At 38.5% G+C, this 27126-nt stretch overlaps 1 protein-coding gene across 5 annotated transcripts in view; it reads right to left on the bottom strand.

Annotated features, from left to right (window-relative positions):
• Positions 1-12517: 12517 nt before the first annotated feature.
• Positions 12518-27126, bottom strand: part of sin3aa (SIN3 transcription regulator family member Aa) — a 41400-nt gene continuing 26791 nt past the window's right edge. For 4 of the 5 annotated variants that reach the window (XM_005162970.5, XM_073942138.1, XM_073942136.1 and 1 more), the window contains 8 exons: positions 26791-26974; positions 22302-22887; positions 19990-20159; positions 19739-19912; positions 19569-19661; positions 17056-17150; positions 16767-16962; positions 12518-13958 (listed from right to left, as the gene is read on the bottom strand). In XM_005162970.5, coding sequence (XP_005163027.1) covers positions 13728-13958; positions 16767-16962; positions 17056-17150; positions 19569-19661; positions 19739-19912; positions 19990-20159; positions 22302-22887; positions 26791-26974 — 1729 coding nt within the window. In that variant the 3' untranslated portion in view covers positions 12518-13727. 5 annotated transcript variants of the gene reach the window in all.

Here is a 27126-nt window from a genome sequence, read left to right on the forward strand (position 1 = left end):
CAAATTTGTGTGTTTTTTGTGTCATGTTTTAAGAGGTTTGTTTAAGAGGTCCAATTAGGGCCAAAATAAGCCAATATTTGTACAAAAAATAAAAATTAAAATGTATTAAAAAAAATGAAACTTATAAAACAATTTTTAACAATACCTTTGGTAGACTGTCGAATGAATTCCGCATTAAAACATTTGTAAGGCTTTGATAGAAGTTTGTAGTTTCACTTTTAACACAGGCTCATTGTGGATACGTACCCCTGTCTACATTTTTGGAGATCGCGAATTATGTAGCCAGAGGTACGTCTGGCTGCATTTTGTCTTTAAAACAAATGCTACAGGGCGGAATGAGGCCGCTGACGACTTCTGTTCCTTTTTTGCGCTACCAGCTGACCGCTTACCTCCGTATAGACGCCTTTTCTGTTGTTACCAGTTTGATCAGTAGCTCACGGTATGCGTCAATTTACTTGGGACGCGGCTCGTAGTTGAGCGCGATGACGAGATTCAAGTCTGTTGAAGAATTTATGGAAAGTCTGGCTGCATTTTTTTGTCTTTAAAAAAATTTACTTAGGGGTAGTATGACGCCGCAGGCGACTTCTGTTCCATTTTTGCGCTACCAGTTGACCACTTACCTCAATATGGACAACTTTTCCTGTTATCAATGTGCCCAGTAGTTCACTGAGCACGACAGTGGACGCGGCTCGTAGTTAACAGTGATGACAGGATTCATTTCTGTGTAAGATTTTTTGGAGATCGCGAATTATGTAGCCAGAGGTATGTCTGGCTGCATTTTGTCTTTAAAACAAATGCCACAGGGCGGAATGACGCCGCTGACGGCTTCTATTTCTTTTTTTGCACTACCAGCTGACCGCTTACCTCTGTATGGACAGCTTTTCTGCTGTAACCATCTTGTCCAGTAATTCGTTGTATACGTCACTGGACTTGGGACATGGCTCGTAGTTGACCGCGATAACGAGATTCAAGTCTGTCAAACAATTTCTGGAGAGCACGAATTATATAGCCAGAGGTACGTCTGGCAGCATTTTGTCTTTAAAACAAACTCTCCGGGGTGGTATGATGCCGCTGCCGACTTCAGTTTCTTTTTTGCGCTACCAGTTGACTGCTTACCTCCGTATGGAATGGCTTTTCTGGAGTTACCAGTTTGCCCAGTAGCTCGCCATGTAAGTTGGTGGACTTGGAACGTGGCTCGTAGATGACCGCGACGATGGGATTCAAGTGTGTTCAAGAAACCAGGAAAAACAAAAGAAAATTTTTTTTTAAATAAATGAATAAACAACAGGTTAAACACCTGGTGAAATCAAGAGGCTACAACAGCTTTTCTTTTTCTAGATTAATTTTGTAAACACTATCAGGTGGGTTTAGGGAATGGGGTGGGCAGGTCAGTCATTCAGTCAGTCGACAGCAAGCTGGCCTAGTAGGCTAAAGCGTATATTGCTCTCTCTGGTGAATTTACGCAAAAGAGGACGTGCGAGAGATCTTTGAGATCATCAAAAAGCACACACAGCAGATTGCAAAATCAAAAACTGCGAGCAGATGTACCTCTCCAGTTACCTATTTTGCTGTCCCCAGAAATGTAAACAGGGGTACGTATCAACAATGAGTCTGAGATGTTCACTTTTCACTGTGAAAATGGAGGTTTTTGATAACGATGACGCAGTTTAGTTATTTGTTGCAGTCATGTGACCATTTCAGCTAACACGGTGGACGACTCTGTAAAGCAGATATTTTGGATGCTGCCCGTTTTGACAGCTTTGTTAAAGATTAATGTCAAATGTCTACATACTCCATATTGCCTCTCTTTAAAACCACACTGAATGTTTACTGGGAGCTGTAGTTTAGCGATGGAAGCAGACCACAGTTGTGACATGTTGTCGTGATGTTTTAAAAGAGATGGAAAGTAAATAAACGTCAGACGGATATGACACGGGTAAAAGCATCTTACGACTATACATGAATGAAAGTGTTTTCAGTTGTTTTAGTGTGGATGATGGAAAGAATATGTGAAAGAATAGAAAGAAAGTGATATTGTGGTCATGGAGTTTAGACCATTTTTTAGACCAAGTGCTATTTTCAATATTATTCGGATTAGTGTAGGCGTAGCCTAAAAAGTGTCAGTAAAGGCATTTCTAATGTTGCAAAAAAGTTTCAACTTTCATTCATTTTTGCATTTTCCTTCGGCTTAGTCTCTATTTCAGAGGTCAACTAAACCGCCAACTATTCCAGCATATGTTTTATGCAGCGAATGTCCTTCCAGCCGCAACCCAGAACTGGAAAACGTTTCAACTTTCTATTCAACAAAGAATCCTGAAAAAAGAAGTATACAGTTTTCGTTTTTAAGTTCCTCAGAAACTAACATCGTGCACAGCTATTTTACGAAAGCTAGAAACAAAAACACTACTTTGACGAACCTTTTAAGATCTCCAAAGACCCTCAAGATCAACTAAAGAACCCCACTGAGTGGAAAAGAGTTGTTAATGAAGCATTATTTGAGGAGTGTTCAGTAGTTCAGCTCATTAGACACAGATTGTGGCCCGCAGACAAGACTCGGGCGGGTGGCAGACGGTGATAAGCAGCAGACGTGGTGCTGAAATGTGGGATCAGATTTAACGGGTGTCAAGCTCAGGGAAAACTATTATGCAAATTTCCCTAAACAGGACGGAAATCCAAATGGATAGACAAAGAGGCGGTTTAAAAACCGTAAATCCAGACAAAGAGATGCTAAACACGTCTACACTGAAACAGCACAGCAAAAGCAGAACGCTGAATATTATGATCAACAAAGCTGTCTACGGTGAACAGATGATGATGAAAACACAAGTTTAAAGTTTGTTTGTACCATAAAAAATAGATAGATAGATGGATAGATGGATAGATGGATGGATGGATGGATGGATGGATGGATGGATGGATAGACGGACGGACGGACGGACAGATAGATAGATAGATTGATGGATTGATGGATAGATAGACAGACAGACAGATAGAAAGATGGATGGATGGACGGATGGACGGACAGACAGACAGACAGACAGACAGACAGACAGACAGACAGATAGATAGATAGATAGATAGATAGATAGATAGATAGATAGATAGATAGATAGATAGATAGATAGATAGATAGATAGATGGATGGATGGATGGATGGATGGATAGACGGACGGACGGACGGACAGATAGATAGATTGATGGATTGATGGATAGATAGACAGATAGAAAGATGGATGGATGGTAGGACGGACGGACGGACGGACGGACGGACGGACAGACAGACAGACAGATAGATAGATAGATAGATAGATAGGAGACAGACACAGACATAATAGACAGAAAGACAGACAATTAGACAGACAGACAGACACATTGGACTGACAGACAGACAGAGTCAGATACACAGATAGATGTATGTACAAAATAGACAGATACACAAACAGATACATAGACAGACAGACAGACAGACAGGTGGACAAAGACAGACAGACAGACAGACAGACAGACAGACAGACAGACAGACAGACAGACAAATAGACAAACTGAGGGACAAAATGGATGGATGGATGGATAAACAAAATAGACAGACAGACAGATAAACTGACAAAAAAGACAAAGAGATAGACAGACAGACTAAAAAAAAGACACTCCGACACACATATAAACAAAACAAAGACAGACAGACAAAAGACAGACAGAATAGAAAGATAGAAATAAACAGATAGAAAGACAGACAAAATAGAAAGGTAGAGATACACTGACAAAATAGACAGAGAGACAGACAGACAGACAAAATAGACAGACTGACTAACTGTCTGGATTGTTTTTGTCTGAGCAGGTGTGTTGTCAGAATAAAAGTTTTACATAAGATGTTTTGTAAATCTTTTTTATGTTACTACAGATAAAACAAAAAGGAAAAAAACAATCTCTGTCTGGACTTTTTTACTCTGTGAGCAGGTGTGTTGTCAGTATAAAAGTCTCATAAAAGGTGTTTTATAAGTGCTAATGTTAAAATAGACCTTTTTTTAAAGTAAAGTAAACAAGTGATACTTATCTGTGAATTTTTTGCACGGGTAGCTGTGCGATGTGGCTGTATATTGGCACCGGTGGGAGGAGTGTTTTAGCTGCAGGCTGCAGGCTGAGTGCCTTAGTCTCCCACCAGTGAGGATATACAGCCATATCGCACTGCTAAGAATGTGATATTGCGTTTATACAACAGTTTGACAGCATAATCGTTTGTATAAAAAAGAAAATCAAACACGGAGAGTCTCAAAAACTCTTTTGCACGAGGAACTTTCTTCAGCTGACGGTCTGTTTGTGTGTATATTCACTCTTCATTAATACAAACCTTTACCTCTATAAAGGAATGTAAAACAGCTATGTCCGCTGGCCAGGTGACTTGTGTCAGGTGGTTTCTTTCTGTCTGAGTGAACATCTCTGAGCCAGAAAAAGCTTGCAGTGAAGGCCAGATTGTTTTGCCACGAGTCAACATCTAGTTATGTGAAACTCCTGCTGCCGGCCTCCTAGTTGTTCTGTGGGTTTCTCTTCAAGTGAAGACCACACACACACACACACACACACACATCAGCAGATCTGTCTGAAACGCTGAGCATTTCTCTGCAAAACCAAGACACTTTTCCACTCTGGTTTTGAGTTGTCCCAGTTTGAGATGAGCGAGACCGAGAGGAAGACGAGGAGAGTCTCCGTCCTGTGTTTCTCATTGCAGTGATATATTGCCTCATCCATCAGCTTTGATCTCACTGCAGCCACAGGCCAAAACAGCTCCATCTCCATCTCTGTCTCTCCCACACACTCGTCCTCAGCTGCAGACCCCATCCTAATGATGCTGAACGCTGCAACATTCACACATTAACCACCACTTCAACATCCAACTTTTCTGTCTGTCCGTCTATCTTTCTGTCTGTCTATCTTGTCAGTCTGTTTATCTCTATCTCGCTGTCTATTTTGTCTCTTTGTCTATCTCTCTATCTTGATATCTATTTTGTCTATCTCTCTTTATCTTGCTGTCTATTTTGTCTATCTCTCTCTATCTTGCTGTCTATTTTGTCAGTCTGTCTCTCTATCTCTGTATCTTGCAGTCTATTTTGTCTATCTCTATCTCGCTGTCTATTTTGTCAGTCTGTCTGTCTCTCTTTCTCTCTAGCTGTCACTTTTGTCTGTCTGTCTGTCTATCTATCTATCTATCTAGTCCAGGGGTGGGCAAACTCGGTCCTGGAGGGCCGATGCCCTGCACAGTTTAGCTCCAACTCTAATTAGCTAGACTGTGCAGGACACCAGCCCTCCAGGACCGAGTTTGCCTATACCCCTGATCTAGTCCTTCAGTTTGTCTATTTGTCCACTTTTTAATTGAACTTTTTTTGGGACATTAAAAAATAACAAAATGCCTCCTGTGAGACTTTTATTATGACAACACACCTTCTCAGACAATAAAAAAATCCAGACAGATCCCACTTTTTAATTTTACTTTTGTTTTTAAATGTAGTGCTAGAGACTAACCTTTTGTGAAACTTTTATTCTGACAACACACTAATGATGAGAAGTTCGGATCATTTTACTGACTTGGACCTTTAAGTCTCGTTCAGTGAGATGAACGAATCTTTTTTTAAGTCATTTCGTTCATTCGTTCAATGTTACGAGTTACGAGCCACAGTGGCGCAGTGGGTCGCACGATCGTCTCAGTAAGAATGTCGCTGGTTCGAGCCTCGGCTGGGTCAGTTTGCTTGTTCTCCTTGTGTGGTCCGTTTTCCCCCACAGTCCAAAGACATGATCTATAGGTGAATTGGCTAAGCTAAATTGTCTGTAGTGTATGAGTGTGAATGAGTGTGTATGGGTTTTTCCCAGTGATGGGTTGCAGCTGTAAGGGCATCCACTGTGTAAAACACATGCTGGATAAGTTGGCGGTTCACTTCGCTGTGGCGACCCCAGATTAATAAAGGGACTAAGACGAACAGAAAATGAAATAATTCAAAAAATGTAAAAAATTTTATTAAAGATTTACGAAACGCCCTGATGCCGAGTTCAGATTGCACGATTTTAGCCCCGATTTTGACTCGCTGACAGGTTTTGGGAAATCGCAGACAAACGCCTAAAATCACAGGCAAATCGGTGCTCGTGCATGTGAGTGACAATCACACAATGTGAACTATCAAAGTCGCGATCTGAGAGAATCGCAGATGAGCCACCGATGCCTGTGAGATATTTAGCGTGCTAAATATCTGGAGCTGTCGGTAATTCAAATCAAGCCGTGTGAAATGAGTTTTGATTGAAAATTACATCAGCTATCGCCTACAGCCAATGAGAGAGCGGCATTTACTATACTAGTGTGTGTGTGTGTGTGTACCTGCAGGCCAGCGGGAGACTGGAGGAGAAGTTAAAAGCGCTCCTTTTCAGTTTATTTGGACCCAAGAAATGGAGGAAAAACTAGTGTAAATTTGTCTGTTTGCAATATCACAACCGGGTCAAAAAAGAAAGTTGCGGTGAAATGGCTAATTCCCTTCAAACCCAGGTGAGCAAATATGTACATCTTCTACCCCATTAAAGGCTTCTTTCTCATCATGTAGTTAATACCAAAAGATATACGACGTGTTTTTGGTTGTGAGACGTAGTTTGGAAGAAGTTGTCGGCGATTCTTCCTATTGTAAAGTCATGCAATGTAAATGCCCCTTTCGCCGATCCATCTTGCAGTGTAAACAAAGCAGCGACAAAACGCTAGCCCAGATGGTCATGCAGTGTGAAAACATCCATGACACGACTACTGTGAAAATCATGCAGTCTGAACTCGGCATTAGTAAGACTTTTATTTTGACAACACACCTGCTCTGACAAAAAAATGCAGACAGATGTTACTTATTAATTTAATTTTTGTTTTTATCTGTAGTGACTAACAATTACAAAACACGTTTTGTGAGACTTTTATTCTGACAAACCTGCATATAGTAAAAAAACGCAAACAAATATCAGTTTTTATTGTACTTCAATTGTACTTCAATTCCCCTTCAGACTTCAATCTGTTAAAACCTACATAACTTCTTTCGTGAAACTTTAATTCTGACGACACACCTGCTCAGTGAGTAAAACAAAACCCCCCAGCATTCGGCTCAGTTCCCGCTTTTAATATAAACATCTCAGGAAGTCGTGCCTCCATTGTTGAAGCCAATCTGCGTGTCTTTTGCTCCGCTTTGGCTCAGCCTGACATCCTGAATCACTGTCACCAACAAACAAACCCCGAGACACCACCAACAAAACATCAAACGGCCTGCAGCGATTAGTCTTCCTGCCACCGGGCTGCCAGGAGCAAAAAGCGTCTCTTTTCACAAAACCAACCAAACCGCCGGTTGCCAGGTCCTCCCCACATCACCCTGATTTCTGACCTGCTAAACTGCTGAAAAATGCATTCGGCCCACAATGAAAAGTGCGCGGCGTTATGTTAATTTGACAAGGGGTTTGGTTCCGATGCTTCTCCGCGTGCTGAAAGAGCTCATTGTTGGGAAAACTTTGAGAAACACTGAACGCTCTATAAGTTCGGATAGGGGTTCCCTGCAGCTCTCCAGATCTGCTGAGGGGCCCGCCGGGGCCAAAATGAGGCCAGCGCCGCTGTGAACTGAAACAATTAGAGCTCAGCTGTTGTTTGAAATGAATCAAAGGCAGTTAATGAGAAGATTTTACGCATTCATTCAGAGTTTGATGCTCCAGCTATGCAGAACGGATTTTTTTTCATGCATCGAAATTTGCATAGTTTCCTTTCTAAATAGCATGCAAGATTAGGATTAGTGCATTGGGGTTCGAGTTTGCCACGGCCTTCCTGGAATATATGGTCATGACAATAGATATTAGCATAGATCCCAAATTAGTGAGTGTTCATACAACTTTTTAGGTTGCACAATGTTTTGGCGACTTCGAAAATTGACTTGTACTGCGACAAGTTGGTCGTCCCAAGATGACGAATGAGTTTGGAGTGGTCCAGTTACATACTTTCCTACTTCATAGTACGTTAAAAATAGTATGCGAGTCGAGAAGTTTGTCTGAATTTGTAGGCTACGAACAAAATTGCATAGCTTCATACTATATAGTAAATTCAAAATTGTATGCGAGTAAAGTAGTATGTCTGAATTTATAGTATTTGAAAAACAGTATGTGAGTTGCGAGAAGTACCCGGATGACCTACAACTTCCAGCGAGAATTCTGAAGTGCAAGTCTGATGATACTACCATACTATATAGTCACTAAAAACAGTATGCGAGACAAGTAGTACGCTGGAAATCATATAATTCGAAAAACAGTATGCGAGTTCCGAAAAGTACCCGCATGACCTACTACTTCCAGCGAGATTTCTGAAGTGCGAGTCTGAATGCTATGCTATCCCAGGATGCCACGAAAGAGAATTCATAAATGGATGTCACGTGATGATGACAAATGGCGGATGTAGTTCGTCCAAATTACGTTCATTGTATATAGAACGTACTTTTCTAAGTCTTGTACTAATTCAAATTTAGTACATAATTGAGTAGTAGACGATTTCAGACGCAGCCTAAATGTAACGTTACTTCTCTGGTCGCCACAACAGGTGGGACATCCATGATGAAAATGATCAATTTAAATGAGCCTTTTTAAAGTCCAGTTTTCAGTCTTCATTTCAACTATTGTTAAAATTTTATACCTGTAAACTAAAACAATCATAAATTGTCACTATGTATTATGAAGACATTTCTGTGTTTATTTTAATGTGCCATTTCATGAAGGATATTTACCTGCGATAAATTGTTGTAAGGGTTTACGCCGGTTTACGCTCAAAATTACCAAGTCAGCTTTTAATTTCAGTTAACATTTCTTTTTTATTTTACTTGAATTAAGTTTTAACAATAACACTTGTTGTGTACAGGCGAAAACTATATATGAATAAGTGCGACATGGAGCAACACAATATTTCTTCTTACAATGAAGGTCAAGTTCAGTTTTGTTTTGGTCTCCACGAACGGTAATTTTAGAGACAAACACATCCAACAATTGATGTTTTTATGAAGAATAACTATGTCATACAGGTTTGGAACAACAGGAAGGTGAGCAAACGATGACAGAATGTTCATGTTGGACAGAACTATACCTTTACACGTCAGTCACACAGCGACTTCCTGAATCCTTTCCCGCCAAAATAATCAGCGAAGCAAACAGAGTTTGAGACCAAAAAATCGTTTGGTCTCTGCATGATTCCGATTATTTTGACAGTTTTATCAGCTCACAGAGTCGCCAGATCAAACTAATGAAGGTTTCCTCAGTCTCCGGCTGTCTGTCTCTCGGTCTCTCGTTAACTCTCTGCAGGACACGCGCGCACCTGTCAGTCCGCGCGCCCGTCACACGCGCGCACACACACAAATAAATCTGGGTCACTCCGACTGGGCCGAGAAAAAAAAAGCCATCCTTCACCTGTCCAAAACTATTCTGTCCAGTCACTCACACACAAATACAGAGTCCTGATTTTGTCAAGACTGAATCAGACTATACTATACGCCTCCTTTCGCTTCAAAATCTAGAAAAGGTTTAGATACATGTATTAATGCAGCCTTAAAGTAATATTTACTACACAAATATTACAGTTGCAATGTTAAAAAAACATGTTTATTAATGTAGTGAGATTTCAGAGGGGGTAAATTGACTGAGGGCTCCAACAGCCAGTGGGGATGAAGCTGTTGAGTAGTCTAGCCGAGCAGGCTCTTAATACTCCGAAACCTTCCTGATGGCAGCAGCTGGAAGAAACCGTGGAAGGGATGTGTCAAGTCTTTCACAATACTGCTAGCTTTGCTGGAGCACCGTGAGGGGAAAATGTCCTGAATGGAGGGATAGATCTTTTCAGCTGTGTTCACGGTGTGCTGGAGGGTCTTGCGCAGTATGATGCAGCTCGTCCGCATGCTCTCAATGCAGAATGTGGTGAGGATGGTTGGAGGGAGACTAAAAAGTGCTGGGTTCGACACAATTCCTTCATGTCCCAACACAAATCAATTAACTCGATCGTTTACAAATTTAAGTGGATCGAACCATGTTGTGCTTCAAAAAAATAATAATAATAAAATAAAAAAACTCAAGAATTGTGTGTTTCAACTTATTTTAAATACGTACTTTGAGTGTATTTAGGGACTACGATGATACAAATCCGGGGAAAATTAGGCTGATTAAACTATTTCAAACCTAAATGTAAAATTTAACAAAAAATTATAATAACAATAAAAATAATAATAATAATAGTTATGAACTTTGTGTGCTAAATGACTATTTTATAATATTAACTGCAGATCAGCTACATTAATTGATAGGCCGCTTATATAAAAATCATAAAAAGGGATGGGAACACAAACAAGATTTGTAAAGTGTCCAACCCTGTATATAGAAAAAGTATCTCTATATACATACATGCATGCATGCATTTCAAGAGTTAAGGCTCAAAATAGACTATAAATTCCTTTTAATATATATATATATATATATATATATATATATATATATATATATATATATATATGTATGTATGTGTGTGTGTGTGTGTATATATATATATATATATATATATATATATATATATATATATATATATATATATTTATATATATATATATTTTTTAAAGGCATTTCTTGAACCAAATATTTGTCTTCAGGGTTTATATCGTGTGCATTCTGCAAACACAAGCCAACATTAAAAAAAAAAATAAAATAAAAACATTTAAATGATATAATATACACTGGATTGTTTTAACAAAGAATAGAAGTACAGAATATTAAATAATATATTACATATTCGTGAGTAGCATTATTAACATACAATTCTACATATTATACATTTATAAATAATTAGAATAGCTCAGTGGTTAGCACTGTCGCCTCACAGCAAGAAGGTTGCTGCTTTGAGCTCCGGGCAGTTGCCATTTCTGTGTGGAGTTTGCATGTTCTCCTCGTGTTGGTGTGGGTTTCCTCCAGGTGCTCTGGTTTCCCCCACAAGTCCAAAGACATGTGCTATAGGTGAATTGGCTAAACTAAAATTGTCCGTAGTGTACGTGTGTGAATGTGAGAGTGTTTGGGTGTTTCCCAGTACCGGGTTGCAGCTGGCATTCGCTGTGTAAAACATATGCTGGATGAGTTGGGGGTTCAATCCGCTGTGGCGACCCCAGATTAATAAAGGGACTAAAAGCCAGGGGTGTCAAACTCAATTTCTGGAGGGCCGAAGCCCTGCACAGTTTAGTTCCAACCCTGCTCCAACACACTTACCTGTAGGTTTCAAACAAGCCTGAAGAACTCAATTAGTTTGATTAGGTGTGTTTAATTAGGGTTGGAACTAAACTGTGCAGAGCTGCGGCCCTTTTGCAACTGAGTTTGACACCTGTGGACTAAGCCAAAGGAAAATGAATGAATATAACATGTATATCCATTACATGCACACATTATTATAAAAGGTTGATTTGTCAGATTTAGCTAATTTCTGGGTATATATTTGTCACCAAAATATGATTAAAATATACTCATATACAGCTTAAATTATCCAATAAACTTCAAAATCTTAAAAATTACTGTGTAATGATATACACTCACCGGCCACTTTATTAGGTACATCTTACTAGTACCAGAAAGGACCCCGTTTTGCCTTCAGAACTGCCTTAATCCTTTATGGCATAGATTCAACAAGATACTGGAAATATTCCTCAGAGACTTTGGTCCATATTGACATGATAGCATCACGCATTTGCTGTAGATTTGTTGGCTGCACATCTATGATGCGAATCTCCCATTCCACCACACCCCAAAGAAGCTCTATTGCATTGAAATATGGGGACTGCGATGGCCATTTGAGTACAGTGAACTCATTGTCTTGTTCAAGAAACCGGTCTGAGACGATTCAGACTTTATGACATGGTGCATTATCCTGCTGGAAGTAGCCATCAGAAATTGGGTACACTGTGGTCATAAAGAGATGGACATGGTCAGCAACAACACTCGGGTAGGATGTGGCATTACACGATGCTCAATTGGTACTAACAGGCCCATAGTGTGACATGAAAATTTCCCCCACACCATTACACCACCACCACAGCCTGAACTGTTGATACAAGGCAGGATGGATCCATGCTTTCATGTTATTGATGCCAAATACTGTCCCTACCATCCAAATGTTGCAGCAGAAATCGAGACTTGGTTGTAACAAGTGGTCATTTGAGTTACTGTTGCCTTTCTATCAGCTCATGCCATGTTCAAAGTCGCTTAAATCATCTTTCTTCCCCATTCTGATGCTCGGTTTAAACTGCAGCAGATAGTCTTGACCATGTCTTCTACCATGTGATTGGCTGGTTAGAAATTAGCGTTAACGAGCAGCTGGACAGGTGTACCTAATAAAGTGGCCGGCGAGTTTACAGGATCTAGGCAGTGAAAAAGCATCAAATATAGGAAACGCATCGCCCCCTGACGGCCACAGAGGAAAACTACAGACAAACACTTCATCCACAGTCAAAGAAACAGCCAGTTTGTTTATGCTACAAATGTAATTTTTATTAATTTAAATAATATGCAAATAAAGGGTCTATAATGATCCACAGAAAAGACATGCTTTGTGACTCATTTTTAAAATGTGTATATATATTTATATTTAGATTTGTCCAGCAGAAATCTATCCAGAGTGAAGACCGAAGCCTCTGACGACGAGAAAGAGAAGACCTTTACATTCAGGAGCGTCTGCCAGAGGACACAGCTTTGAAGGTTTATCCGAAAAACGCTCGGTGATAAAAGTGTACGGAAACCAGATCCATATTCAAACCTCGAAAATTAAAATTGCTTTTTTCCATTTCTTTTTTTCTTATAAAAACTTCCATTTCCAAAAACAAGAACCTGGATACATTTCTACTTTGCAAAATTAACATTTTTACTAAGAAAAAAAAAAAAGAAAGAAAGAGACAGATAAGGAAAAAAAGAAACGCACAAATAGAGAAAGAAAACAAACCCCAACGTTTAGAATAACAATAGTAACCGACTCCCTTTGGTAAAAACTGTAATAAACCATCCTTTTCACATGTGGTTCTCGCTTCTTTTTCTTTCCTTTCTCCCTAAACGCCACACTAACACACTAAACACAACACACATCTGGCATAAAAAAGGTCTGGCGATATTTACACTGTATTTACAAACTATTGAAAGTGTGTGTGTGTGTGTGTGGTTCACAGGTCATATTCGCTGAAAGCTGGTGCAGAAATAAGTGTTTTTCTGATTCATAACATGTCTTCTATCTTTTATTGCTGTCCATTTAAATCTCTCTATATTTTTTGAAACTTGTTTCATTTCTAAAAGTGAAATCCGGTTAATTCTAATGCTGAATTCGCACCTCAGATTTTAGTTCACGTTACAGTTAAGTGCACTTATCCCCCGAAACATTTTTGCTTTATTTTCATACACATGTTCTGCCTGTGAAGCTCAAAATAATATTAGTAAGAAGAATCCAATGTATTAGATTTGTGGGCTGGTCTAAACTGTGAGAGCTGTGCTGATTGGTCCGGCTGGGTTTGACTGACAGGTCTTCACCCCTGTGTTTTTTTGGCACTGGGTGATCTGCGCTTTATGCAGGAGCTTATAAAAAAAAAGAGGAAAAAAAGAAACACTGTTAAAAACCTCAACGTGGGTCACATGAAATCTCACCGCTGAGCTCCGCCCTCATCAGCCGAGCTCCGCCTTATCCACTGATGTCACTGGGGCTTGTTGGTGGGGCCGTATTTGACTCTGTATTTGTTGATGCGCTGGAAGTGAAGGATTTCGGGGTCACAGCTGGTGGAGCAGGGCAGCAGTCCCTCTCGACCCTCTCCCATGAGCCAGCGGCTGGTTTCGGCAGCCATGTCCCGGGTCACGTGCTCCTTGGCCCAGCGCTGACTCCAGGCGTGAAAGCGCTGGTGCAGACGGGTGCTCACTCGTTCATGAGACTGACAGACAGACAGACAGAAACAGAGAGAGATAAGAGCTACTCACGTTTGCTGTTGCAAAATGTATTTATTTGTAAATATGCGTGTTCTCTTAATACTGGGATGCAGATAGAAAAAGACTAAAGGTAAGTTTTTAAATCATATTAAAATTTGTGACATTTTCTAATGGTTTTATTATCAATATTAAACCATATTTTTAATAATTCACATTTTATTAATGAATTCACATAATAAATGTTAAAAACAATATTGCACAATTGCAAACTGAGAACGTATTTTATTATACCATTTAAAAAGTAATATATAAACGTATTACATTTAAATATTAAACACTATTAATATTGCATTAATTAATGCTACTAAAATAAATGTTCCTAGGCATACAGGCATTAATCAAAGGAAAAAGAGATTTATAGAATGCATTTATATAATATATATACCGTTTAAAAAATAAAGGGAACACTAAAATAACACATCTTAGATCTGAATTAATTAAACATTCTTGTTAAATATTTTATTCCAGGGGTTCTCAACTGGTTTGGCCATGGGACCCACATTTTTACATGGTCATCAAGCCGAGACCCAAATTTTTAGGAACGAGTCTGAGTCTAAGAATTATATTTTATTTGTGTTTATTTGTTAACATGAACAAGTAGTGACAGATAAATCATAAGAAAATCACCAAGACTTAAAAAATAAACAATATTTTACAGCTGTCATTTAACAAAATGTATCAAATTATAGAAATATTACACAGTGAAAACGTCAAATACTGTAAACAGTGGTTAGGAAGAGGAAAAGTTAAGTTACCATGAACTAAACTGAACTGTTAATTAAACGTTAACGCTGACGCAGTTGAACAGAACAAACCAGCAAATTAAAGTAAAATTATTAAAATAATCATCATAATCACCATTTTTATAATAATCACCAGTTATTTGCTCTTCTGCTTTTGTGTGGGCTTTCTTGGCCTTGGCTACACGGTGAGCACATTGAGATGAGCGGAGTGCCTGTACTTGTTTTGAACATGAAGATGTTCGGCACTTTTGTGATGCCCTCAGCTATTGGAGTTGTCTTTGAAAATAGTCCACAGGTTTGTCCTTGCAACTGGGATGTTTGGTTTTCTAAATGTCGTTTTAATTTACAAGGTTTTATGCTTTCTTGTGAGAGCACCTCACTGCACACTGAGCAATTAGCCTTTTTTGTCGTCAACATATGTAAATCCACACTTAACATATTCGGGGTCGTACTTGCACTGAAATATCACATGTCAGACGGTACGGTTGTCGCACGCGCATTTAAAAATGAAACTTTTGTTGTTTTTTTGATCACACACTCCGCGACCCACTGAAAATGTTCCCACCAATTGAGAAACACTGCTTTAATCTTTACATAGCTGAATGCGCTAGCAACAAAATCACGCCAAAATGATCAACAAAAATCTAATTTATTAACCCCTGAAGGTCTGGATTTGGAGTCACACTCAAAATTGAAGTGGAAAAACACACTAAAGGCTGATCCAACTTTGATGCAAAACAAGTCAAAATGAGGCTCTGTAGTGTGTGTGGCTCTCACGTTGACCTCCCTACAGTGCCTGGGCATGCTCCTGACGGATGGTCTGAGAAATCTCATGCCAGACCTAGACTAAAGCATCTGCCGGCTACTGGACAGTCTGTGGTGCAACGTGGCATAGGTGGATGGGGCGAGACACGATGTCCCAGACGTGCTCAATTGGATTTAGAGAATGGGCGGGTCAGTCCATAGCATCAATGTCTTCGTCTTGCAGGAACTGCTGACACACTCTAGTCACATAAGGTCTAGCACTGTCTTGCATTTGGAGGAACCCAAGGTCAACCGTACCGGCATATGGTCTCACAAGGGCTGTTTCTCAATTCCAAGAATGCAGAGAACGGACTTGTGTTCTTGTGGAGAGCCGTCTTGCCAGGTGTCCTCGGAAGAACGAACTCAGGAGACCGCGAGGGCAGAGAACGCGTCCTTTGAGAAATGAGATGCTGCATTCTTCCTGATGGTCACGTGATCTTCACGTGTTTTAAATAGTAAATTATTTAAACATTACAGCATTCATACAGCGATTTATTGTTTTTCCCCTTTTCAAAATATATACTTTGCATAAAAACATTATAAATATACTCTGCACAATATAAATAAAACAGATTTTAATACAAATTTCAGCAAACAAACACCCTTAATGTGTTTATTCCTTTATTAAGATGTTAATGGTAATGTTTACTTTCACCGTTTCATTTAGGGAAACTCCTGATATAAATAAGTCATATCTAAACTTTAATAATAAATCTAAATAAAATGCAGCGCTTCCCACCTCCAGTCGCAAAGACTTCTGGGACTTCCAGAGCGAGTTCAATGCTCAAGTCTGCATCAGTGCGTCCTCGATATCAAGAACACATCCGGGAAGTTTCACGCGTCCTCCGTATTTGCGGTCTTGAGTATTGGAACTGAACTTAGGCTGCTGATAATGACGTTGCACGAGAACACGAGGATGCAAGACCGCTGAAGAACGCATATTGAGAAACAGCCAAGGGGTATGACGCGCACACACACACCTATCTATCAGTTCGTGACTATATTGTTTTTGTTTTGTTTTTTGTTGTTTTTGTTGACGTTTCTTTGTATTTGTATGATCCCAATGTATGTACCTTTTTGCATATTCTAATGAAATAAAAAAATAAAAATAAATAAAGTGTTGCTTCCCTAGCGTGCAGTTTGATTTCATAAGTAGTGACTGCATAACTACTGTGATGTCATAGTTCTCAGTGTGTCTGTGTTTACCTGATGGGCTCTGAGCAGCGCAGTGCGTCTGTACATGTAATCCTCGGATTTGAAGACGTACACCATCTTGTAGGAGTTGAGTTTGAACATGCACTCCATCTTCATGCTGTCTGCGTTCTCCTTTCTCTCTCCGTCCTTCAGCTCCTTCTCCTGAGCCTCGCAGCCTCGCTGACACTTGCGGATGCGTCGCAGGTTTCTGCACATATGAACACCAACCAACACATGACTTTCACGAACTCAAAGTGTGTGTTGCACGTAGAAACGGCGAGACTCGCCTGGCTGGACTCACCTGGGCAGAAACACAGGCTTCTGGGAGAGATGATCCTTCAGGTCTGGAGACGTGAAATCAGCCGACAGATATCGCATGACATAATCGGACCAGCGCTAGACAGGATCAAGAGAGAACAGGAGGGTTGATTTTCATGGTGGTTTATGGAAACATTTGCTTTCATATAACGACAGTGTTTTTCGGTGTTAAGTATCATTAAAGGGCACATAGTTTACCCCATTTTTATGATTTAATATTAAGGTTCTTGAGTGTGCTAGTTTAGGTTCAGTTCAACACACAGTTCAGACGCTTTTATTATAATGTTTAAAAGTGTCATGTTGGGGGCGTGTACACCGCTCGCTACTTTAGAGGCGTGTTGCTTTACATGAAAATTAGTTTCGGCTTCCCGCCCAACGTTACAAGGGGGCGAAGCCAAGAGCTCCCACGCTCTGTGTTTGCAGACAGGCAGACAGAGAGAAGCTAAGCTACATGAGAGGAGCCGTACATGTATGACTCGGACACAGACCAAGCAGAGAGTACAAAATCATTTGTCTTTGTATATTTTTACAGCCAACTGTGTGCTAGTTTCAAGTGCCGAGCTTGTACACCGAGACTAATAACCACCCACACTGAATTCTCTTTTGACTGAGGCATCGGATGCGCCGCTCGAAGCCGCGACACGGCACACCAGACACTCTCAGTGACATGAAGTGTCCCGAGTAGTCTCGCTACGCATTCCAGAACTCCAAACACAGGCCTCCACCAGGGCAAACACAGCAGCGCCCCAAGTCAGCGGCCGCCCGCGGCGCCCACCCTGACAGAACCCCCGACAGAACTCCGAAATGCACAGCGCCACGCAAAGAGGCACTTCTGGTGTGCGACCTGCAGGCAACTTTGTTATTTTATTTCCAATGGAGAGACGCGCACACGAGGCAACGCGCTTGTACTTTTCCAGCTGCACCTAGTTAAGATCACAGGGAGCTTCTGTGATGTGACTGGCTGAAGTTTAAAGGGTCACGAAACACCAAAACACATTTTTTGAGCTGTTGACAGTCGTATATGTGTCCCACACTGCTAAAGACACTATTAGCACACCTATATTTCACTAAAAAGTTTAAATTGGTTGTTTTTGCGTTATTTTAAGCAAATCCGTACTTGCTGTTTGAAACGAATTTTTGAAGCTGCGTCACGGTCATGACATAATAGCGTGTATTCCAGCGTGCAGACTAGGCGTCTGTGCCAGAGTGAGTCTTATTACATCTTACAGTGTGATGCATTAATGCATGAGTAAAGCTTGGTTAAAACCAATCAGTGCGCTCTATTGTGCAACTTCATTAATATTCATTACTGTCACAGTGTTTAGACAACAGAGACGCCACGTTGTGTTGGCAAAACAAGCATGAAGTGTTGCTTTTATAGTTTGCTGCAGTTAAGTTTTGCTTTCATTTTCTCTCTGTGAGAGCTCAGTCTCACGTGTGGATTAACAGTGTACGCAACGCTTGACAACAATAACTTAACTTACGTGTCTAAGGAGGAACATTGTTTACCTGAGAGCTGTTCTCATCTGCAAACGCTGAGATCTGGATTCGCTTGTAGTCTTCTCTTCATAAAGACGCGGCTCTAGTTGCTGCTGGTTGTCCTGTCTCTACAGATTTGGTAAGTGAGCGACCAGTGCTCTTTGTCTACCTGCCGTGTGCATCTAAGGTTCCGGGAAATGCGGAGGTTTTTTTTCTCTCATTCACCGTGCGGTATCAAACATTGCATGAAAAATACACACTTAGAGCAGTTCCTTGAATTAAATATCTCGTTTGTCGCGAGGGGCATGAATGAATTGCCTGTATGAAAGAGCCAAACTGCAGTTAAAGTCCACCATTTAATAATTTGGCAACTAATTCGACTACAGATGCCCATGTAGGTTAAACACCATCACTTTCTCCCGTGTGTGTGTTTTGACTCTGAAACTCGCGCGTGCAATAATAGACACTCCCACACCCTCCCACTTTAGTTCCTCCGACACTCCCCCCTAAACAGAGCTGGACACGCCCACTTTTCTGACTTTTTCCAAAGTAGAGGTGTGAAAACACATATGAAAAGTACATATGTTTGCAAACCTACCAAAAGGTACAAACAATAATTCAGATTAAAGCGATAATGTGGAGAATATTGATCTTGTGTTGAGCCCAATGAGCCTTACATTTGAAAATAGAGCAAGGGTGTTCCTTTAGTGATCTCGCTTTGACTCACACGCTGAAAATGGCAGACGTGAAACGACAAACTGAGAATATGGTGACGCGCCTGTCAATCAATATTGGTGGGTGGGGGGACCGCACTTCTAAGTAAAAACCGCACTTCGATCTAAAAACCGCTCCAATTATTCCACTGTTTTTATGTTGTTAAATTGGGAAAAAAAGGACTGTGTGTGTTTATATCACCCCAATATGAAGGTCTATGCACTATACTTACACACGTCTTTCCAAACAGCTTGAAAAGTGCATTTTTCACCATAGGTGCCCTTTAAGTAACTATTCGCTCACCTCGATCTCCATCGGCCCATCTGAGTTTTCTTCCTCTGTGTCCAGCAGCTCCACCGTGAGCTGAACGTTTCCTCTGCTCTTCAGGAACATCAGCTGGAGGGCCAGAAAGACAGATTAGAGACTGTAAAAACAGACAGCAGCTTTATCTCCGCTCATGTGCAGACTCTGACCTTAAAGCAGTTTTCATCAGACATGAGCTGCTCTGCTTTGCGCTGATATGAGGCTTCAGCCTGAGCTCTGCTGCTCTGAGTGAGCAAAGACCCTCCGGTGGACGAGTGACCACTCTCAACCAGGTACAGCTCCGTCACCTGAACGCAGATCTCCTCGCTCACAATGTGCTGGAGCTAAAGGTAGACAGATAGAAAGTTATAAAAGAATCGATGAAGCGAGCACATTAATGTCTGGATCAGTGCAGACAGACCTGTCTAGCTATATTCTGGATGAGTTTGTCCATGGTGAAGGCGATGTAAGCGTGAATGGTGAACATCTCTCTCAGAGAATCCTCATATTGAGATGCCTCCATATTCCCATCCAGCAGGTTTCGCACCATCTCCAGAAACGCAGAGTAATAATCCTCCACTTCCACATCCACTGAAACAGAACGTGAAAGTATGAGCTAAAAATCACATACGGCTATAGAAGAAAAACAAGGGGACACTTTGTATCTATTATTGAAGAGCTGGAGTAAAAATGTTCTATATGTACAGCATTTTTTATATGCTGTAAGTATTAGTATTGTTTGATATGTATTAAATGTATAGTTTTAGAAATGCAGAGTAATAATCCTACACTTTAGGGCTGCACAATACACTACCTGACATAAGTCTTGTCGGCCATCCATTCTAGTTGATTATTTGGTATCAGAAGTGGCTTATATAAAAGTAAAAGCCACTAGATTACACTTATTTTACCAAAATAAAATATGATCATGCTAAAATATGATCATTTTTAATGATTTAATTAGGACAATAAGGTCTGACTTTGGATAGACAAAAGTCCCTTAACAGAAATAATGTCCAGCATAGAATATAAAGTCAAGAATGAATATTGTGTATGACTCCCATGAGCTTAAAGGACTGCATCCATACATCTCTGCAATGACTCAAATCACTGATTAATAAAGTCATCTGGAATGGCAAAGAAAGCGTTCTTGCAGGACTCCCAGAGTTCATCAAGATTCTTTGAATTTATCTTCAATGCCATCTTACCCCTGACACGTTCAACAATGTTTATATATGGTGATTGGGCTGGCCAATCCTGGAGCACCTTGACCTTGCTTGCTTTCAGGAACTTTTATAAGGAGGCTGATTTAATTAATTTAATAAAAAGGAACATGAAATTAGCCTTTTTTTTTTACTTTTTAATAAATCTGTTTTTAAACTTGCTTTTAAAAGACGTAATATTTATTTTTGAGTTCATATTTAATATTTAATTAATTTAATAAAAAGGCACATTAAATTTAACAAAAACTTACATTTTTTTTTCTTTTTAATTTTTTTTATATTTAATTAAATTAATTTCTCTTATCTAATTTTTAAAATTATTTTTTTAAATTAATTAACCCTTAAAAAAAACTTGATTTGTATTTGTATTTAATTGAAATGAATTTATTTTTAATATTTAAATAATTTAATAAAGGCACATGAAAACATTTTTTTGTATTTACTTTTTTATTCATTCATTTTCTTTTTGGCTTAGTCCCTTTATTAATCCGGGGTCACCAAGTCAACCTATCCAACACAGCTGCAACCCATCTTTGGGAAACATCCACACACACACACACACTCATTCATTCACTAAGGACAATTTAGCCAACTCAATTGACCTGTACTGCATGTCTTTGGACTGTGGGGGGAAACCCACGCGAACGCAGGGAGAACATGCAGACTCCACACAGAAACGCCAACTACCCCTGCCGAGGCTCAAACCAGCGATGTTCTTGCTGTAAGGCGACAGCACTACCTAATGCGCCACTGCGTCGCCTGCATTTACATTATAAATTTAATATTTATATTTAATTCAATTCCCATTAAATTAATTCAACGAGGAACAATTAAACTACATAATTTTTACTTTTTAAAACTAATTGAATATTTTAAAATTAAATTTGTATTTAATATTTAATTAATTTAATAAAAAGGCACATCAAATTTAACATGAAATTAAACTTTTAAAAAAATTAATTTAATATTTAATTAAATTCATATTTAATATTTAAATATTTTAATAAGGCACATGAAATTACACTAATTTTGACTTCTAAATAAATTTAATACGTATAATTAATTCATACATTAAAATTAATATTTAATTAATTCTACTTTGAACAATTAATTTAATATTAATATTTAATTTAAAGTCATATTTAATATTTAATTAATTTAACAAAAAGGCATGAATTAACACGAAATGTAACTTTTTTTTTACTTTTCTTTATTTTTAATTTGTTTAATTAAATTAAATACATATTTAATGTTTAATTAATTTAATAAAAGGTACAATCAATTTAACAAATTAAACTATTATTATTATTATTTTTAAATTTAATATTTATATGTAATTTAATTTATATTTAATATTTAATTAATTTAATAAAAGGCACATGAAGTTTAATATCAAATTACACTTAATTTTTTAAGAATACAACCCATCTAAACCCCGCCCTGTCAAACACTCTATTGTTCTCTGATTGGTCAAAAATATCCCGTTAGGTTATATATTTTCGCTACTCACTGGGCTCCTTCAGACGCAGCTGAACGGCGGTGTTTTCATTTTTGTCTCGTTTGAGTCCAAGCACCTCCCGCTCCCACTCGCGCTCCCTCATGTCCTCTTCGATCTGCCGCTCGGCCTGCGCGTAAAGTCTCAGCAATCGCGAACACAAGATCTGATGCAGCCGAAGAAAGATGTACCAGTTGTTATTGACGTAAAACAGATTATACGCGTCCTCACAAGAGCGAAGCCGCTGAGCCGTGGACGCGCTAAACAGCAGTTTGGATTTAGTAGGGCTTGCGCTAGCTCCTCCAGCGAGCCCGTTGTGCTTTTTGGATGCCCCTTCATCGAGCTCCATGTCTTCCTCTTCGTCCTCTTCCTCCACGTCTGACAAAACTCCTCTCTGGGCGAACAGCATGTCGGGGATGAAGTGGTAGACGATCTGCTTGATTTTGTATTTGTCCTCTTTGTTGATGCTGCTTTGGCGTTTCACGTGGTGAATTATTAGCGCCGCCGCATCTTCTAAAATCTGATGGTCTTCGTAGGTTAGCGTCAGGTGAGGGCTGCTAGCCGTTGTGCTGCTGTTGTCCTCCGAAACCTGCTCTTGCCGCTAAACAAACAAACAATTAAACACATTAGACTGTTTTACAGACCATTGTTGCACCAACCGTGCAGTCAGCAATTGTGTTACACAAAAAATTTAACATAATAGCAAAGCAACGTTTGACTGGAAAAAAAGCACACCAAATGTACAATAAGCGATAATTTTTGGGGTTTAAAGCTCTCCACATTGCTGAAAAAAAGTTTCTGAGTGTGTCATTAGAGAGGCGCTAGCAGCTGTTGTCCTCTGAAGCCTGTTCTCACCAGTAAACAAACACACTAACGATTAAACATTACCGATGCCATGCTCGAATCGAAATAAGTCCGAATTTGACCGTTTTTCTACCAATCGTGCAGTCAGCTTTGTTTTTAAGTTTAATTATTCATATTAGAGGGCTGCTAGCAGTTGTGTTGCTCGTCTTCTGAAGCCTGTTCTTGCCGCTAAACAAACACACAAACAATTGAATATTTTAAGGATGCAACATTTGACTGAGCAGAAATCTGAATCTGATCATTTTTGCACAAATTGCACAATCAGTGATTGTTTTTAAGTTTAAAACACTCAAAATTACTGGAAAAACACTGCGCGATTCTGAGTGTGCTTCATGTTGGTGAGTGGAGTTGACAAACCACCTATAGGTAGGGCTGCACGATTCTGGCTAAATTGAGAATCGCAATTTTTTCAAAATAAAGATCACGATTTTCTCACGATTCTGCAAAAGTAAAATCAAGGTTAATATAAGCAGGCAATTATTATTGTTATTTCTCAAACATATGTTAAAACAACAGTAATAATATTATGTGTAGCTCTACTGTTAAAATGCTGAATTTTGTATAGACCTGGAACGGTGGACTTGAACAGACATTAAATTGGTCCTGGTCATTAATGCACCATACAGTGATGACATCAAGACACAACTATTCATAATTCTGACGTTGTATTATGTTTGAGACATATGCCATTGACATCTGTCATTGACAACATTATAAGACCATTTTTTATACTGGTAAAATCTGACATTTGTCATTATCAGATTCCCTCTTGCATTGTATTCAATATTACATAGGCTACAGTAGTTATACTGACACTGTTAAACATTTATTCTCATGCACAACACTGTGTTTGCTATGAAAGAAAAACATTAAATGCTTGTTGCAATCCTTACTCTAAAATGCGATATGATTATTTAAATGATGTGCACGCTTTTGGTTTCATTTTCACTTCCAAGTGCGGTTCATACGTACCGTACGGCTCCCAAATGATTACTCTCTTCAACAAACTGAATGCTATTTACTTTAACTTTATTACCTGTTATTCACAGCATATGCAGGTTGTTAACTAAAGTAGACTTCATTCACATGCACGCGACCGCCCTCTCTATGGTAACAGGTCACGCGATCTTTTTTCGATTAATTGTGCAGCTCTACCTGTAGAAATCACTCTCTTTTTCAAACGCACCAGACACATTCCTACAAACACTCTGAAAGGACTCAATTATAAAAATAATACAAAAACGCTATTTTTTTTTAGACAAAAGCATGGGCTATATGAAAGTCAATTATTCAAACTACATTACAATAAATATATATATATATAAATATGTATATATATATATATATATATATATATATATATATATATATATATATATATATATAAATAAATAAATATATATATATATATATATATATATATATATATATATATATATATATATATATTAGGGATGTAACGGTATTGTAAATACCGTCATACCGCAATATTAATTTTTTTCGATATTACCGTACTGAATAGCGGTGTTGTCGCGCGAGTTCTGATCAGCTGTGTTGTCGCGCGCGTATTGTAAAGCGCCGAGGGGGGGTTGAGCGCGCATAATCAAGAGAGGTGTTGTCGCGCACCTACTGAAGGGCTGGACGGAGGTTGTGTCGCGTCGCGGGGGCACTTTTGATCGTTTTGGAAGGGCATTTTTTATCCAAGACTAAAAAGGGCATGTGCACTGCACAGGTTGAGCCCTATGTGTGCACGTGCCTGCAAGTTGGGGAATACGACTAATAGCAGTCATGGGGACTGCAGAAACACAGCACACTGTTCAGATTGATGCAGACATTGACTTGTACCGCAAAGAGACCTCTATCTCGCTCATGGTTTGTCTTCTCAAGTGGGGAAAGACAATGCACAACGTTACCCCACTGCTGTCAACATGGGCCAAGTCATATCTCTGTCCCAGAAACCTCAGTCCCAAATGAGAAGGTTTTTTTTCTGTTGCAGGGGACATTGTAAATACCCAGAGATACCAGCTTTTACCAGATTATATTTATATGATAATTTTCCTTTAAACCCATCTCTATGTAAGTAAGTGAGTGAGTGATTAAATGTTGAATGTGATGAGTTTTTAACAATACTAAATTGAAACTTTGTTTTTTTTACATGGTTTAATAATTTTTTGTTATTAAAATTGAAATTAGTGTTTCAAAGCTTACAGATAGATGACTAATTTGTATGTCATTGACACTTTTGGCACTTTTTTGGAGTATTTTCAAAAGTTTTGTTTTTCCTGTAAATGATTCAATAAATACCGTACCGTGACATTCATACCGAGGTATTACCGTACCGCGAAATTCTGATACCGTTACATCCCTAATATATATATATTCATTCATTCAATCATTTTCTTGTTGGCTTAGTCCATCTATTTATCTGGGGTCGCCACAGCGGAATGAACCGCCAACTTATCCAGCATGTTTTTTACGCAGCGAATGCCCTTCCAGCCGCAACTCATCACTGGGAAAAAAAAAATAAATTATATATATATATATATATGTATATATATATATAGAGAGAGAGAGATAGAGAGAAAAATAACTAAACACCCACAGAAAGACGCAATTCTGCATTGTATTAACATTCGTGATGTCTTCAGCATCAATTAAAAACATTATAGGGATATTTCTTGTGTTTGTGGATCACCTGAGGTTTTACATGCTTCAAAACAAATTAAGAAAAACAAATAAGCACGATATGTTAATTTAATCTCGGACAATCTCCATACAAATATATTTTAATTAAATAATTGAGCATCTATTTAAATTCATAGAATTTAGTTTTAACGTGTCGTCTTCTTTTATATCTTTGTGAAAATTATGCTTCTTCTTATTCATTTTTTCATCACAACATTGCTTGCTTTAATCCATTTTTTATTTAAGTTTTGCATTTGTATTTATTTATTAGTTTATGTTGTTCTTGTGGTGTTGTTAAAAATTTGCATAGATGCATTTGGTTTAATACTATTGTTATTAGTATTAGTTATCAGGAAAAGTTATTTGTATTATTATTAATATTACTATGTTATTAAAAAATACATTTGTCATTAACAAAAGTTAACAAAACAATATTTGGCTATATATTTAGTTTATATTATACATGCATCAATGTTGTATTTAATAATTTTTTTTTGGCTAGAAATATTGAAAGAAATACCTAAATACTTCATTAAAGCATACATAAGAAGAACCCACAGTTTTCAGATGTCAGATGACATATTCTCTGTATGATGCATATAAAATTATAGCGCACTAAAAAACAGGCTGCTATTTCTGCTGTTATACAAGCATCGTCTACAGACTTGTCTATTGTTCTTATTTTTACACCCATGTTTTTACATAGCATAATTTCATATAGGTAAAATTAAACCATAAGGTTTTTATAATTTATTTATTCAGAAAATGTATAAATAAAATGTTTATAAAAATAAGAAAGCGAAACACAATCAATATCAAAATTGGAAAATCTGCAACTAAGGATGATCTGCAATCTGAATGGTCCATAAAAAATCTGATGGAATCACTATATCACATAGCTTCTGTGGGAACACAAAGCTTCTCAACTTGCTTTAGATAATAGAGAGCGTCTCACCTCATCAAAGATGCTCTCGATCTCATTGAGGAGTGTTTTGGAGCGCAGCACTTTAGTGTCGTTCTGTTTGAAGTTAATGCCTTGATGGTCCAGAGATTTCAGATAGTACTTCTCGTTCTGCTCCCTCCAGATCTTGTTAAAGCCCCTCTGAGCTTCACGCCACTCTTCTTCCTTCAGCTTTAGCCTGAATAGTGAGATGACGGACACATAATGTTAAAATCGTTATTGCTGAAGTTATACTACTACTAATAATAATAATACTAATAATAGTTTGTGTTCAAGACATATATAATTTAAAAAAAGTTGTTAATCTATAAAATGGAAACAACAAATATA

This window comes from Danio rerio, chromosome 25 (assembly GCF_049306965.1).
Source record: "Danio rerio strain Tuebingen ecotype United States chromosome 25, GRCz12tu, whole genome shotgun sequence".
NCBI classification, from domain to species: Eukaryota; Metazoa; Chordata; class Actinopteri; order Cypriniformes; family Danionidae; genus Danio; species Danio rerio.